The following is a 17704-nucleotide window of genomic DNA, read 5'->3' as shown; positions in this document are numbered from 1 at the left end:
GCTTATAATAAAGTATCTCCAAACACCTTCTCGATTTCTACATTTCATTTCTTTTTCTTAATTTTTTTCCTTCGAATATCACAAAAATTAAATCTAAATTCACAAAAATAACTCAAAATTAGGTTTTAATTTGTAATGCATCGTTTCTAATTAGGTTTAATTCTTTTGATCTGTATGATATAATAAAGTATCTCCAAATACCTTCTCAATTTCTACATTTCATTTCTTTTTCTTAACTTTTTTCCCCTCGAATATCACAAAAATTAAGTCTAAATTCACAAAAAAAAAAGACACAAAATTAGGTTTAATGTTCAATGCATCGGTGCTAAATTGGTTTAATTTGTGAGCTGTATGATATAATATGAAAAGGAAATTAGGTTTTCCTTAAACATCTGAAAGAAATTAGGAAGAATATACGTTGATGATAGGGCAAAAACTGAATCAAACTTATCATCTATGAAGACTGTAATCATCATAAATAGGTGGATGATTGTGAAGAAGAAGAAAATAGGGTTTGATCAATGGAATGGCAGATCTTGACCCTTATATTCAACAGGTGCAAATGCAGTTATTTTATTAATAAAATGTATAGTTTATAAAGCCTTTCCCAAAACGTATTAATTTTGTACGACTGTACATGATAACTTACAAAATTGAGAAGATATATGCTTCTATTATGTTTTTGGCTCAATGATTGTAAAATGGTCAGCTAAATTTAGTTTTAGATGCAAGTAGTAGTTTTAGTAGTTGCTTATATATTTGTATTTAGGCAGTCCTATGAAACTCAATGATATCAAAGCTCGAATGAATCCGAAATGAATGAACATGTTACCGAAACACGCAGTATATAGGATCATATGACCTTCATGAATGATCTGGATATTGCAGAATCGCCTAAACACATCTTTAAACAAAACTCTGCCTACTCATTTAGTATATGTAATTTATTTTATTTTCTTTTTAAAGGTACTTGTTGAGTTGAAAAAAGGTACACGGTTACTTAAGTACAGCAGGAAGAGAAGGCCTAAGTTTCGTCCATTTAGACTCTCTCCAGTATGTTGGTTCTTCACTATCGATATTTTCAACTATTTATGCTCCATATATATTTCATTAATCCCGACTTACAATAATAATTTGACACCGAACTAATAATTGATTACTTAAATTTACAGGATGAAACAACTCTTATTTGGTACTCACGTGGACAAGAAAGGACTTTGAAGTTAGCGTCAGTTTCAAAGATCATCTCTGGACAGAGAACGGTTAGTTACCCTTCTTGGGAAATTAGTTAAATATAAATATAATTATAAATGTGTTTATTTTAACATAATCCTAAGTAGAAACAACAAATTAAGGGGTATAATGGATTAACAACTTAACAGCATATATTATATACCTGCAGCCTGTTTTTAGAAGATATCGTCGACCTGAGAAGGAGTACTTGTCTTTTTCACTTATTTATCAAGACGGTGAAAGATCCCTTGATCTGGTTAGATAAATTTTCCTATTTATTCTTATTCATTCACATTTTCAATCTCAACAAAAAAATTAATAATAATAAATAAAAAAAACTTAATGTTTACATGTAATTACATTCAACTCGCGTTATTTAATAAGGATGTGTTACTGTAGATCTGCAATGACAACATTGATGTAGAGATCTGGCTTGCAGGGTTGAGGCATTTAATTCCTTCTGTGCAATATCGTTCTATACGTAGCGATAGCAATCTTTCTGATGTACGAGTCTCACTCTACGAGCAATTTTATTGTATGCTAGCCTCTAGTTACCAATTTTTTTTTTTTTTTTTTTTTTTTTTTTTTTTTTTTTTTTTTTTTTACAGTTCAATGATGCTGGTAGTGAGGCTAGTCAAAGTGGGAATCTTTTTGGTATACCGTTAGAGTTAACTTCAAGGCTTTCTCGCGGATCAAGTTCCATCGGTTCACGTTCACCAGAAAACTTAAGTAGTTTTTTCAGTTTAGATACGGTACTTGGTGGTACAAACATGCAAGTAAGAACAAGTTGTGCAGATAATTTCAGAATTAGTGTTTCAAACACTCCTAGTTGTTCTACTCAAAGTTCGTCTGGGCCCGATGACATAGAATCATTAGGAGATGTTTATCTTTGGGGTAAAGTTTGTTGTGACGGGACTACTAGTGACGGTGTTCAATCAAAAAAAGATGTTCTTGTTCCTAAACTATTAGAGTCAAATGTAGTCATAGATGTTCAACAAATTGCTTGTGGCGTTCGACATTTTGCTTTAGTAACAAAACAAGGTGAGATTTTCACGTGCGGAGAGGAATCGGGTGGAAGACTTGGTCATGGAATTGACCGAGACGTGGGTCGCCCTCGTCTTGTAGAACTACTTTCGGTGACCAATGTTGACTCCGTTTCATGTGGTGAGTATCATACTTGTGCGGTTTCTTCATGTGGTGATTTATACACATGGGGTGACGGGTCCCATAACGCCGGTCTTCTTGGTCACGGTACGGATGTTAGTCATTGGATACCAAAACGAGTTTCCGGACCTTTGGAAGGAATTCAAGTTTTGTCCGTGTCTTGTGGTAATTGGCATTCGGCATTCATAACCGATAATCAAAAGCTATATACGTTTGGTGATGGGACTTACGGTGCTCTAGGACATGGAGATCACGAAAGTATTCAAATCCCTAAAATGGTTGCTTCGTTAAGCGATTTAAAAACTTTAAAAGTTGCGTGTGGCGTATGGCACACTGCAGCGATCGTTGAAATCATCATGAATCAACAAACTAGACACTTGACGTCAAAAAAGCTCTTCACTTGGGGTGACGGAGATAAATACCGATTGGGTCATGGAAATAAGCAAACGTATACGCAACCAACTTGCATATCATCACTAATCGACTATAATTTTCATCAATTAGCGTGCGGACATAGTATGACCGTCGGCCTTACAACATCGGGTAGCGTCTTCACTATGGGTAGTCCCGCACACGGTCAACTCGGTAATCCACAAGCCGATGGTAAAACACCTTGTATGGTGCAAGATAAATTAGTCGGTGAATTCGTCGAAGAAATCGCGTGTGGTGCATACCATGTTGCCGTTTTGACATCAAGAAGTGAAGTATATACATGGGGAAAGGGTGCAAACGGGAGACTCGGAAACGGGGACACGGAAGATCGAAACACGCCAACTTTAGTCGAATCGCTTAAAGATAGAATCGTAAGAAGTTTATCGTGTGGCGCGAATTTTACCGCTAGTATATGCGTTCATAAATGGGTATCGGGAGTTGACCAATCCGTTTGTCATAGTTGTAGACAAGCATTCGGGTTCACTAGAAAAGGACGAAATTGTTATAATTGCGGGCTCGTTTATTGTCACGGTTGTAGTTCACGAAAAGCTTTGAAAGCCGCATTAGCGCCAACTCCCGGAAAGCCTCATCGTGTGTGTGACTCGTGCTATGTAAAACTTATGAAAGCGGCTGAAACCGGTAATAATAGTAATAACGTCTCTACAAAAAACGGGGGTAGGATAGAACGATATGGGAGGTCTTCAAGGCCGTTATTTTCTCCGATCATGGAACCGGTTAAGTACCATGAGGTAAAATCGGGAAAGTACAATTCGAAAATGGATTCGTATTCTATTGTACGAACTTCTCAAGTTCCGACGTTTCAGAATTTGAATGACGTTGCGTTTCCAAGTTCACTAAGTGATGTTCAAAATGATGTTAAACCGGGTTTAATGGCTTCAAAGTTTCCACCACATTCGCAGTTTTTACCGTATAAACGATCTCGGAAACCGGCTTCGACGTATGCAAGAAAAGATAAATCTTCGTCTTCGAATACTGTTTACTCGCGGGGGTTGGTTGATGGTCTTAAGAAGTCGAATGAAGGTTTGAACCGTGAAGTGTTCAGATTGCAAAACCAAGTAAGAGGTCTCGTTTTACTAATGTTTTCTTACTTATTTGTGTTTGTACATTGAATAAGACTATAATGATTTATGTATTTTGTGTTTGTAGGTGAAACATTTGAAGCAAAAGACTAATAAGCAAGATTCAGATATTCAGAAACTGCGAAATGCTGTTAAACAAGCTGGGACATTAGCTGCAGATAAAACTGCCAAATGTGATGGTGTTGTAGATGTTTTCAAAGACATCCTATCTCAGGTACTTCTAACAAACTAACTACTGAGTTCAGAAACCTATATGTAAACACATATATAAACTTTTGAAATTTTTAAGGCAAAGTTACGCGGATAGTCCTGTGGTTTGTACCAGATTACTTATATAGTCCGTGTGTTTTTTGTTGACGCGGATGGTCCTTGTGGTTTGCACTTGTTATGCCGATAGTCCTTGTCACTAAAATATAAAATAAAATATTATTATGAAACAGAAATGTCTGACTGATCAGAAAGTCAAAATTTTACTGCCTTTCTGATAAGATCACAACATTAAGCATGGGGATGTGGTAATCATATATGATGTGGTTCTAATCTTGTTATTAATCTGTTTTTATCAGTTAAATGAATTAACTGAAAAACTGCCTTCTGCAATCTCCGATGATGAATCATTCAAAGCTTTGCATGACAAAGTCAACGATTACATCAGCATTTATGAAAATGATACATCTTCAAGTACTTCTCACGTGCAATCAGATCAGCCTGAAGAAAGTTCTTCATCTGAAGTTGCAGAAAAAAAATATCATAAAATTGACGAAAGTGAAGATGTTAACGAGGACAATAAACCGACAGAAAACATACAAGATATTAATAATTCAGCAGACGATGTTGATGATGAGGACAATAAGCAAACACAGGATGTCGGTGGGACCGGGGAAACATCACAGAATGATGAAAATGTTGCTGTTGATCCTTCGGAGAACACGGAATCGTCCTCCGATAATACGCCGGATGCTGCAAGTCGGGAAACGATGGAAGGTGACTCGCGGATATCGAGACAGACGAATAATGAGGAAGTTAAGGAAGTAATTGAACAATTTGAATCGGGTGTATATGTTACAGCATTGCAACTTTCAGCTGATATCAAGATATTTAAGAGGGTCAGATTCAGGTACTTGAAACGCATTTCTCTTTCAGCTGTTTACTTCATAATGGAACAGTTTGAGATTTGTTAATTAAATTAGCTCAAAGGTGAATCTTGCATTTCAATTAAGGTGAAATAGTTCAAAAAGGTGACGACATATAAGACCAAATTTCCCAATAAAGTGAATGTAACTTTTACCATTGCTTATGCCCAAAAAGCAGACTGATTTCAGTTTGGTGCAAAAAAAGATTCATATTTTAAAAAAGTTGCAATTGAGGTAATATTTGCTATGTGCAGCCATGTGAACATCCAATCCATGTGGCAGCCACCTCATTATATCAGATGATGTGGCACGTCACTGGAATTTTGACCAGATGTTTTATTTGAAAATTTGCCGGAATATTTTGTCTGAAAACTTCAACGAAATTGACGATGACGTGGCAGCCACCTCATCAGATTTGACCCGTTGTCCGGCATGCCTGTTTAACGATCTCTAGCGAGAGCTTTTACAATTTTCCCATTAACATATCTCTTTAGTGTACATGACTAGAATAATAATCTAATATAGTACTCCGTAGTAAAACTGATCCTTTCTGTTAATTACAATTGTCTACCATATCGATGCAGCAAAAAAAGGTTCAACGCGCAGCAAGCGGAAGCCTGGTGGAGGGGAAACAAAGAAAGATTGTTTAAAAGATACAGACCACCAAAACCACAAAGTACCTCAACTGCACCACCACCTACTAAGCAAAATAATGAGGATCCTTCAGCGTCTACTTAGCTCAATTTCGTTCTCGTAGTAGACACTTTGTAATCTCTAAAAGATGTGGTCTTTATCATGAATACTAGTTCTCAAAAGTCAACGATGTTATAATATAGAATATATATTATATAAATGGATAGTCAATTATTGATGCACAAAAGTAATATTATTGTATTACCTAAACTTGTGATATTTTTGCTATAAATAGCCATGAATGCAAGCATTAAACTTGCACCATTTCTCACACTTACAAAGTGTTTCTTTTCTTTCTCTCAATTATCATCTTTGTTCTTACACTTCATTATTAGTATTCTTAATCAAGAATCAAACAACTAAAGGTAGTTATAAGCCTACTGAATTACAACATCAAGAATCAAACCACTAAATGTAGTTATAAGCCTACTGAATTATAACACGTTATCAGCACGATAATCTTAATACTAAATATGGTTGGCTCTGCCACCTAAATGATATATGGTCGGTTATACCACCTGAAAAATATATGGTCGACAATGTCGCCTAATTATCATTTATGTTACTAACATTTATATTTCTATTATCTAACATTTATATGGTCGACACTGTCGCATAATTATCATTTATGTTTACTAATATTTATATTTCTGTTATATAACATTTATTTATGATTGCTTACACATGGTTGACAATGTCACCTACTTATCATTATGTTATCTTAAATTTATGTTTAGTGTTTATATACTTATGAATATAAATTGACTCTAATTTATCATGTTGTTTGTTTTAATTTTTGATAATAGAAAATGTCGAATTTGGAAAAGCTTAAATTTACTTCTTTAGAATCAACTAGAAACAACTACATGTCATGGGTTATAAAAGTAAAAATGCATCTTAAATCAATGGGCATTCTTGAAACCATAAATGAAAACAACACTTGTTCTGAAAAAGAACAAGCAACGGCATGTTGTTTTATTCATCAACATATTGATGAATGCTTACAAAATAATTATGTGACTGTAGAAGATCCCCATGTTTTATGGGAAGATCTCAAAAGCAGATTCAATAATCAAAGAGAAATTTTACTTCCAGCTGCTATGGAACAATGGAGAACATTAAGGTTCCAAGACTTTAAGAAAGTAAATGAATACAGCTCAGCTCTGTATAATACATGTTCACAACTTAAATTCTGTGGACATGAAATAAGTGATGCAGACATGATGGAGAAAACTTTCTCCACAATGAATGCTGCAAACATCACAGTGCAAAGAAATTTGAGAATGCTAAAGTTCAAAACATATCCTGAACTTAATTCATATCTCTTAGTTGCAGAGCAAAATGATAAGCTATTAATGAAAAATCAGCAATCCCGTCCTACTGGTACACTTGCAATCCCTTAAGCAAATACTGCAAATAATTATAAACAGGGACAAGGAAGCGGGCAAGGTCGTGGTTATAATAACCATCACCATCATCATGCCAAAAGGCATAACTATGGTAGAAACCATCCTTATGGTAATGGTAATGGGCGTGGATGTGGTCATGGTCGTGGCCGTGGTGGTCAAAGAAATAATAATCCACGAAAATATAAATATCAACCACAAAACAAGCCCACTAAACAAGATGTTGAAGAAAATTCTTCTAAAAATTCTGAAGAATCTTGCTACAGATGTGGTAGAATGGGCCACTGGGCTAATACTTGCCGAACATCTAAACATCTTGTTAAGATGTATTAGGATTCGCTGAAAGATAAAGAAAAGGAAGTAAACTTTGTGGATAACCTCGATCCAACAGTCACTGAGAAACCATCTGATTTATATGAAGATTTCTTGAATGTTTAAGTTGTTGTGTGTCTTTCGAAAAATAAACGATTTAATATCGTCTGTCTTTGTCATTATGTTTGCTAAATGTTTCAGTACTATCTATTTGCGTGTAAAATATTGTGTAATATTAATGTACTCACTATTTATTTCTTATATATGAAGTTCAATATGAATTTTGCTGGAATACTACATCAATCAAGTGGTGGAGATCTCTGTATAGCAGACAGTGGAACTACACACACTATACTTAAATCCGAGAAATATTTTATTGATCTAAAACCAACGGAAGGAACTATACATACAATATCGGGACCTGCTAACTTGATAAAAGGGATAGGAAAGGCAAATTTCATACTATCAAATGGTACAAAATTTTTAATAAATGATGCCTTATTTTCTCCCAAGTCAAGCAGAAATTTATTAAGTTTCTCCGACATATACCTTAATGGGTATGATTATCAGTCAGTGATAACAGAAAATGAGAAATATTTAAGTATCACTGACAAGAGTCATGTGGTTGAAAAACTGCCAAGACTTAGTTCTGGATTACATTATACACATATAAATGTACCAGAAACACATATGATAGTTAATGAAAAATATATTGATCCTGGTGTATTCAGTTTATGGCATAACAGATTAGGCCATCCAGGATCAACAATGATGAAAAGGATTATTGAATGTACTCATGGACATCCACTAAAGGATAGAAAAATCCATCATAATACAATGGTTCCATGTACATCTTGCTCTCTTGGAAAATTGATAACTAGACCCTCACCACTTAAGGTTGAGAAAGAATCACCAATGTTTCTTGAAAGAATTCAAGGTGATATATGTGGACCAATTCATCCACCATGTGGACCATTTAGATATTTCATGGTTCTAATAGACGCATCTAGCAGATGGTCTCATGTTTGTCTGTTATCAAGTCATAATGTGGCATTTGCAAAATTTCTTGCCCAAATTATTAAATTGAGAGCACATTTTCCTGATTACACCATTAAAAGGGTGAGACTTGATAATGCTGGTGAATTTACATCTCAAGCATTTAATGACTATTGCATGTCTATAGGGATTGTTGTTGAACATTCTGTTGCTCATGTGCATACACAAAATGGTTTAGCCGAGTCACTGATTAAACGTTTACAGTTAATCGCTAGACCATTGATAATGAGAACAAAACTCCCTGTATCTATATAGGGTCATGCAATTTTACATGCTGTTGCATTGATTCGCATCAGACCGAGTGCAATTCATAAATATTCCCCCCTACAACTTGCTTTTGGTCAAGAGCCAAATAATTCCCACCTTAGAACATTTGGTTGTGCAGTGTATGTTCCAATTGCGACACCACAACGTACAAAAATGGGTCCTCAAAGGAGGTTGGGAATATATGTTGGATATGAAACATCTTCAATCTTAAGGTATATTGAACCTATGACAGGTGACGTTTTTACAGCACGTTTTGCTGATTGTCATTTTAATGAAACATTGTTCCCTAGATTAGGGGGAGAAATGAAAAATAAAGAAAATGATGTTTCATGGTGTGAACCTCAATTAAAGTATCTTGATCCTCGCACAAAAGAATGCGAGGCAGAAGTTCAAAAGATAATGCATATACAAGAACTTGCAAATCAATTGCCTGATGCATTTACAGATACAAAAATGGTGACAAAATCATATATACCAGCAGTAAATACTCCAGCTCGAATTGAAATTTCAAAAGCTGGCAATAACGTCACTCATGAATCTTTGACACGTCAGAAACGTGGAAGACCAATTGGTTCAAAGGATAAAAATCCTCGAAAAAGAAAATCAGCTGATAATGAAGTAAAAGAAAGTGTTCAAGAAGAACCACAAATCAGTACTCCTACTGCAGAGGAGATTGATGATGTCAATGCAGAAATTGCAATCAATTATGCATATTCAAAAATATTATGGAACCGAAATGAAATGAAAAATCTTGATGAGAAATTTTCATTTAATGTTGCATATGACATCATGAATAATGATGATGATCCAGAACCAACATCTATGGTTGAATGTCAAAATAGACATGGTTGGGCTCAATGGAAAGAAACAATACGAGCTGAATTAGAATCACTCAATAAAAGAAAAGTTTTCGGAACCATCATTCTCACTCCTAAAGATGTGAAACCTGTAAGATACAGATGGATTTTTGTTCGAAAAAGAAATGAGAAAAATGAAGTTATAAGGTATAAAGCTAGACTTGTAGCTCAAGGTTTTTCTCAAAGACCGGGAATTGATTATGAAGAAACTTATTCCCCCTGTTATGGATGCAATTACTTTTAGATACTTAATCAGCCTGGCAGTTTCTAAAAATTTAGAAATGCATCTCATGGATGTTGTGACTGCTTATCTATATGGATCACTTGATAGTGATATATATATATGAAGATACCTGAAGGATTTAAGGTACCAGAAGCATCAAATGCAAAACCCAAAGAAATGTATTCGATTAAATTACAAAGATCTTTATATGGGTTAAAACAATCGGGACGTATGTGGTATAACCGATTAAGTGATTACTTGATAAACAAAGGGTATACAAATAACCTTACTTGCCCTTGTGTTTTCATTAAGAAAACAACATCCGGATATGTGATCATAGCTGTTTATGTTGATGATCTAAACATCATAGGTACAAATAAAGAGATCCATGAAGCCATTCAACTTCTAAAGAAAGAATTTGAAATGAAAGATCTCGGAAAAACCAAGTATTGCCTTGGTTTACAAATTGATCATATGCCTAATGGTTTACTTGTACATCAAACAACATATACTGAAAAGATTTTGAAACGTTTCAATATGGACAAGGCAAAACCATTAAGTACTCCTATGGTTGTTAGATCACTCAATGTTGAAGCTGATCCATTTCGTCCATGTGAAGATCATGAAGATATTCTTGGACCAGAAGTACCATATCTTAGTGCAATTGGAGCTCTTATGTATCTTACAAATTGTACAAGACCTAACATTTCTTTTGCAGTTAATTTGTTGGCAAGGTTCAGCTCTGCTCCTACTAAAAGACACTGGAATGGGATCAAACACATATTTCGATACCTTCGAGGAACTACTGATTTAGGATTATTTTATTCTAACGAATCAAAACAAGATTTGGTTGGTTATGCAGATGCAGGTTATTTATCTGATCCACATAAAGCTAAATCTCAAACTGGATATGCATTCCTAAATGGAGGTACTGCAATATCATGGCGTTCTAAAAAACAAACACTTGTTGCTACATCATCAAATCATGCCGAAGTGATTGCATTACATGAAGCTACTCGGGAATGTTTTTGGTTGAGATCAATGACACAACTCATTACTGATTCTTGTGGACTAGAACGCGATAAAAGTCCAACAACTATCTATGAAGATAATGCAGCTTGCATAGCACATATGAAAGAAGGGTATATCAAAAGTGACCGAACAAAACACATACCTCCTAGATTCTTCTCATACACTCAAAATCTCATTAAGAACAACCAGATTGAAATGAGATATGTTCAATCCAGCAAAAACTCTGCTGATCTTTTCACGAAAGCACTTCCAACTGCTATTTTCAGAACACACATTCATAACATTGGCATGAGACATGTTCAAAATATGTAACGGAAGAAGCGATGTCTACTTGAGAGGGAGTCAACTCCATGCTGCACTCTTTTTCCCTTAGCTAAAGTTTTTTCCCACTGGGTTTTCTATAGCAAGGTTTTTAACGAGGCAGTAACTTACAGTTGATCTTCAACAAACAAAATTGCTATTCAAGGGGGAGTGTTATAATATAGAATATATATTATATAAATGGATAGTCAATTATTGATGCACAAAAGTAATATTATTGTATTACCTAAACTTGTGATATTTTTGCTATAAATAGCCATGAATGCAAGCATTAAACTTGCACCATTTCTCACACTTACAAAGTGTTTCTTTCTTTCTCTCAATTATCATCTTTGTTCTTACACTTCATTATTAGTATTCTTAATCAAGAATCAAACAACTAAAGGTAGTTATAAGCCTACTGAATTATAACATCAAGAATCAAACCACTAAATGTTGTTATAAGCCTACTGAATTATAACAAACGGCATCTAGTTGTATTTACTTATTATAGACTTGGACACTTGGTTCATCAAGATAATCTTGTACAAGTCTGCAAAGAGACTGGTTTCAATGACTCGAATCCGTTAGCTTTTCACGCGCACCAAGGGTGTGTTTGAATAAACTGGGTCTGGTCTGAATTTTCGAAATGTGAAATATATATATGACTTAGAGAGCTAACTTATGTTTTTATACACTAGATGGTAATTATACAATCTGTTAATCTATATATTCAACAAGGTACATGGCTCGCTTACATAGAAAGTCAATTACTCATGCATAGAACCCAATTGTATTGTATGTGCATCATCAATCTTCTCCTAATTGTGTGAATCACTGTTTTTGTGTAAAGAGAATGTAATGTAACTAGTAAATGAGCCCCCGCGCTTCGCAGTGGAAGGCCAGAACGGACACTAAGGGAAAACATAATATTAAAAAAAAACAATGTGTATAAATAATAGACCGAGAGATTTAGCGTTTTTTGAAAAACGTCCATTTTGCGTATAGGTAGTTGCGTTGTGTTCGTAAAATTATTTCGAGTTGAACTGTGGTTTCGGAAAAATTTAACACGTGGCGAGCGAGAAGATGTGGTCCGTTGAAGATTTGGGCGAGTTTTTTTTAAGTTTTTTTTTTTAGAAATATGTAAATTTCACTTTAGCCCTTCAAGTTTGAGATGTTTGACATTTGTTAGTAAAGGGTGATAGTGGGTACGACAATTTAAGCGGAACGTACAACTCCTTTAAACATGAAAATGGCTATTATTCATCAATAGTAACCCACTTTTGCTCAAATGTGTATATATACAATTAAGAATAAAAGAGTACATACATGATAACTTACTAGTTTCTCATATTGTACATACAGTTGTTAGTTGGCATCACTATAGCAGCTATATCTGTCCATATTTTTATTTTCATTTTGGCAAAAAAAACGATAACATTAATAACATATCTGAAAATCAACTCATACAACCGATACAAGAGAATCCAAAAATGAGCTCTAGCCCTACTAAACAAACATATTCAAACGGCTCACCAACTGAGTGAGAAATCACGTTTTACAAGGAGACCAAAATACAACTAAAGCTATAACCACAGGAATCTCAAATACCGATAATACTACATAGACACACGACCTAACAAATAGAACAGCGTAAACGATCGGAAGAACGCTCATCGCCTTCGCAAAAAAAGAACATGAAAAAACCAATGTTCGCACTGCAACCCGAGTCGTCAAAAGAAAAGTCTTAACCGCAAAAATCTGAACGAACCCTCACATCTTGAATCAGATCTCCAACTGGGAGATCGTCGCTTGGACAAAACCCGAGACCACCTCGAAAAGGTAAAGACAGCACCCAAAACCATAACTCAGCCCACCCCTACCCCAACAAGGCTCATGTGCCCTCCACCACCACCATCAAAACCCCCCGCCACCAACACCACCACCGGTGACCACCATCAACGAGGTGGTGAGCCACTGAGAAGCGTGATAGTGCTCCAACTGAACATATATTTAGTAGCAATATCCTCCCAATATGTAAATTATTTAGTTATAATTGTCCTATTTTAAGTTGTAATCGTTTATATTAAATAAGTGCGAAGACAAAAGGCGAAAACGACGATTTGAAGACGCAAATGACCAAAAAGCTCAAATGTACAAGATACAATCCAAGTGGTTCAATTTATTGATAAGAAACGTCTAAAAATGACAAAAGTACAAGTTGCGGAACGCAAAGTACAAGATATTAAATTTTACGAAAGGACGTTCGAAAATCCAGAACCGGGACCTGAGCCAACTATCAACGCCCGACGCAACGGACTAAAAATTACAAGTCTAATATGCACAAGAATATAATATAATATTTAAATAATTATATAAATTATTTATATATTATATTATTAAATAAAAACCTCGGCAAGCTAGAAAACAAGGCAACTTGGCTGGATCCAGGTGGCCATGCGATCGCATGGCCTGGTAGTTATAATCTCATGCGATCGCATGAGCCGAAAAGTCAGGCCACATTCCTATAAATTGCAAGTTTGGGCGACGAGTTTTACAGAGAATAATAATAATACTCCTCTGTAATAATAAAAATATATATATTATAATAGTATAGTGTAGTTTTATATTAGATTAGTTTTGGGTTATGCAAAGGTTATTTTACGGGTTTTAAAGTCGAAGCTCTGTCTGTGTAACACTACGCGATAAATAATCAATGTAAGCTATGTTCTCCTTTTTAAATTAATGTCTCGTAGCTAAGTTATTATTATGCTTATTTAAAACGAAGTAATCATGATGTTGGGCTAAAAATATTAAAATTGGGTAATTGGGCTTTGTACCATAATTGGGGTTTGGATAAAAGAACGACACTTGTGGAAATTAGACTATGGGCTATTAATGGGCTTTATATTTGTTTAACTAAATGATAGTTTGTTAATTTTAATATAAAGGTTTACAATTGGACGTATCTATAAATAACCATATACACTCGATCGGACACGATGGGCGGGATATTTATATGTACGAATAATCGTTCATTTAACCGGACACGGGAATGGATTAATAGTCTATGGAATTATTAAAACAGGGGTGAAATTATGTACAAGGACACTTGGCATAATTGATAACAAAGTATTAAAACCTTGGGTTACACGCAGTCGATAACCTGGTGTTATTATTAAACAAAGTATTAAAACCTTGTTACAGTTTAAGTCCCCAATTAGTTGGAATATTTGACTTCGGGTATAAGGATAATTTGACGAGGACACTCGTATTTTATATTTATGACTGATGGACTGTTATGGACAAAAACCAGACGGACATATTAAATAATCCAGGACAAAGGACAATTAACCCATTGGAATAAACTAAAATCAACATGTCAAACATCATGATTACGGAAGTTTAAATAAGCATAATTCCTTTATTTTCATATTTAATTGCACTTTTAATTATCGCACTTTTATTTATTGTCATTGTATTTAATTGCACTTTTAATTATCGTACTCTTTAATTATCGTAATTTTATCGCACTTCTATTTATTCGCAATTTCATTATCATTATTTACTTTACGCTTTAAATTAAGTTGTATTTATTTTTAATATTTTACATTAGGTTTTAACTGCGACTAAAGTTTTAAAATCGACAAACCGGTCATTAAACGGTAAAAACCCCCTTTTATATATTATTACTATATATAATATATTTTGTACAAATATAGTTATTTAAATATAGTGTGAAATAAGCCATCTCCCTGTGGAACGAACCGGACTTACTAAAAATTACACTACTGTACGATTAGATACACTGCCTATAGTGTTGTAGCAAGGTTTAGGTATATCCCATCTGTAAATAAATAATTAAAACTTGTGTAATTTGTATCGTTTTTCGTATCAAAAATATATAGTATTTCACGTACACCTCGCACGACATCAAGTATTTTTGGCGCCGCTGCCGGGGAACGGGCGAAACGCTATATTTTTAAAATATATTTGTATAAATATATTTGTATATTTTTTTTTTAGAAAAACTATATAAAATTCCTTTAAAAAAAAAAAACTGGAACCCAGGCCCATACGATCGCATGAGCCGGGTGTTGTAAAACCATGCGATCGCATGGCCTGACCTGACACGCCCTACTGAACCTGCCGACAGCATTAATTACGGATTATTATTAATTATTATTAATATTAAACCCTAATTAGGGTTAGTTATTATATTAATTAATTTTAGATATTAATTAATTTGTATATTTAGTTTATTTAGTTTTAATAAATTATAAAATTAATACTTTTATAAAATAAATAATATAAAAATAATATTTTTATAAAAATTGTACTTTTTACAACTTTAAGATTATTTTTATATTTTGTATCTTTTTATTTGTTTTAGCGTAATATTTGTATTTTATCGCTCGTACTTAGTTTTAAACTTAGTTTTTGCCATAGTTATTTTTATTTCTAGATTTTCAGGCTTTGCCGTAAAATCCCTTAAGTGCTTTTTCTTTAGACTAAGATTTAGGTGCTTTAGAGTTTTGCGACGCCGTTTTTTTAGTACCTTTTTAAATTATTGCCATTTTGGGATATAGTATTTCTTTTAAGCTTTTATATTTTTTGACGCAACTTTTAATTCTTAGTTTTTAGTTCCTTTTAAGTTTCGACGCGTTACTTTCTTATTTTTGTTTTCCGCCATTTATTTTTCGACGTTTTCCGACGCGCTTCTTTTTCTTTCTTATTTCTCGACGATCTAGTTTGTAGGACATAGAATTTTCTATTTCTTCTCTAAAATTTTAAAAACGAAAAATTATTTTAAGCGGTTAAATTGATAGACATCCAAATTTTCTGCTTCATAGTAATAGTTGGATTTGTTAGTGGCTGAGTTGTGAGCTTCCGATTTAAAGGGTTCTGGCTCCCTGCTGCATCTATTGGCTATTCGAAACGTGGGCAAAGGCAGAAAAGTTTATTAATTTGATAACTTATATAATTTTTATTTTTATAACTAATAGGATAATTAAGTAAATGCACCACATTGTAGCTAAAAGTTGGTATTAAGCGCATTATGGAAAATCTCGAGAATATTTTGGAAACTCTTATTGACATCCGAAATTAATTTAATCAATACTCTCAAACGGATGTTGATGACAATTCGTTCGGTCAATCTTGGATCACGAATGACGAAACAATAACTGGTTGTGAAATCTGTGGAGATTATCACTCAACATGGGAATGTTATTATTACGTTCCTATGGAAAATTACGCACCCACGGAACCTGAAAGGAACGATTATGAAGAATACAATTCAAATTGGGATTATTCCCAAGAATATATCCAAACTCAACAACCAGAAGGCGAGAAAAATTATGTGTCTGAAAATCTTTTAGACAATATGAAAATCAAACTCGAAGAACTCGATGCTCAAAATGAACAAATGAGAGAGTTTGTAAATCGGCAAGCTGAAACTCTATCAGATTACACACCTGTTGATCTGAGGAGTATTGTGCAAGAAAATCTCATATCATCGAATTTTGATGAATTCGAGAGCTCCGAAATCACCAACTATCCCGATGATACTTTTTATTCAGCTTTAACAATTTCACAACATATCGACACATTAGCCTCTACCGACGAAATCAACGATCCATCAATGGATGAAGAAGAAGAAGTAAGGGTGACAAATTGGTACTCTTGGAAAAACGATAACGTTGAAAATTTTACCCCCGAGACCAAAATGGTGGGACCGATTAATGAAGAAGAATTTGCTTTGATCCCGAAATTCACCATTCCACAACCTTCCAACCCAATATTCTCAATAGACGAGTCATCTACCAAAGATGAACTACAAGCTGTAATAGATATTGACACCTCGAATTTCACCCAATTGGGTAATAGAGGTGAAAACTTTGATCCCAAGAATAAACGGAAGGAAATGTTAGGAATTATCCACCCTATAGAAATATGTATGTCGGTGTATATCGATCCATTTGACCAAGAACCAGAAAAGAGACATATCCATTTACTAAAAGCTACACTTAAAAAAGAATTGAGTAGTGATATTCGGGTGGGTCTAAACTTTAAACCCATTGATATATTTTATACCACCCGAGATGTAAATAAGTGGCTCACTATTTTAATTCGTGGAACTTATTCTATCGACTTCACATGTCGTCAGCTAAGTGTGGGGAAGTCTAACCCCACTTAACGTTAAATTAGGGGTTCGGGTTAGTGCATAATTCGTTAATAAAAATGCACGGTTAGGGTAAAAGACGCATTTTCAAAAATTAGCAAACAGTTCAGAAAAGCAACCGTTTTTGAAAAAAAACATTTGTGATAAAACAAGAAGGAATGAACGATGAGGCGCGCCATCTATCATTCGACGAGCTTTGTAATTACAAACTGGGTATTTTCAATCACTTTTCTACACTAATCACCCTCATGAATTTATAATTAGAGTCTGATTTCATGCAAATAAGGGCATTGCATGATCTCAAGTGTGGGG

The 17704-nt window shown here is 34.3% G+C and overlaps 1 protein-coding gene across 1 annotated transcript; it reads left to right on the top strand.

The window, feature by feature from the left end:
- The first annotated feature begins 286 nt into the window (after positions 1-286).
- On the top strand, positions 287-11921 carry LOC139893228 (PH, RCC1 and FYVE domains-containing protein 1-like). Its single transcript, XM_071876382.1, has 10 exons — positions 287-556; positions 967-1053; positions 1173-1262; positions 1403-1489; positions 1633-1737; positions 1842-3905; positions 3997-4143; positions 4496-5046; positions 5647-5884; positions 11696-11921. The coding sequence occupies exons 1-9, from the start codon at positions 527-529 to the stop codon at positions 5798-5800; spliced, it is 3315 nt and encodes a 1104-aa protein (XP_071732483.1). The 5' UTR covers positions 287-526; the 3' UTR covers positions 5801-5884; positions 11696-11921.
- The last annotated feature ends 5783 nt before the right edge of the window (positions 11922-17704 follow it).

Source organism: Rutidosis leptorrhynchoides, chromosome 2, assembly GCF_046630445.1.
Source record: "Rutidosis leptorrhynchoides isolate AG116_Rl617_1_P2 chromosome 2, CSIRO_AGI_Rlap_v1, whole genome shotgun sequence".
Classification (NCBI taxonomy): domain Eukaryota; kingdom Viridiplantae; phylum Streptophyta; class Magnoliopsida; order Asterales; family Asteraceae; genus Rutidosis; species Rutidosis leptorrhynchoides.
Note: the sequence above shows the minus strand (reverse complement) of the source record. Positions and strands in the feature narration are given on the sequence as shown.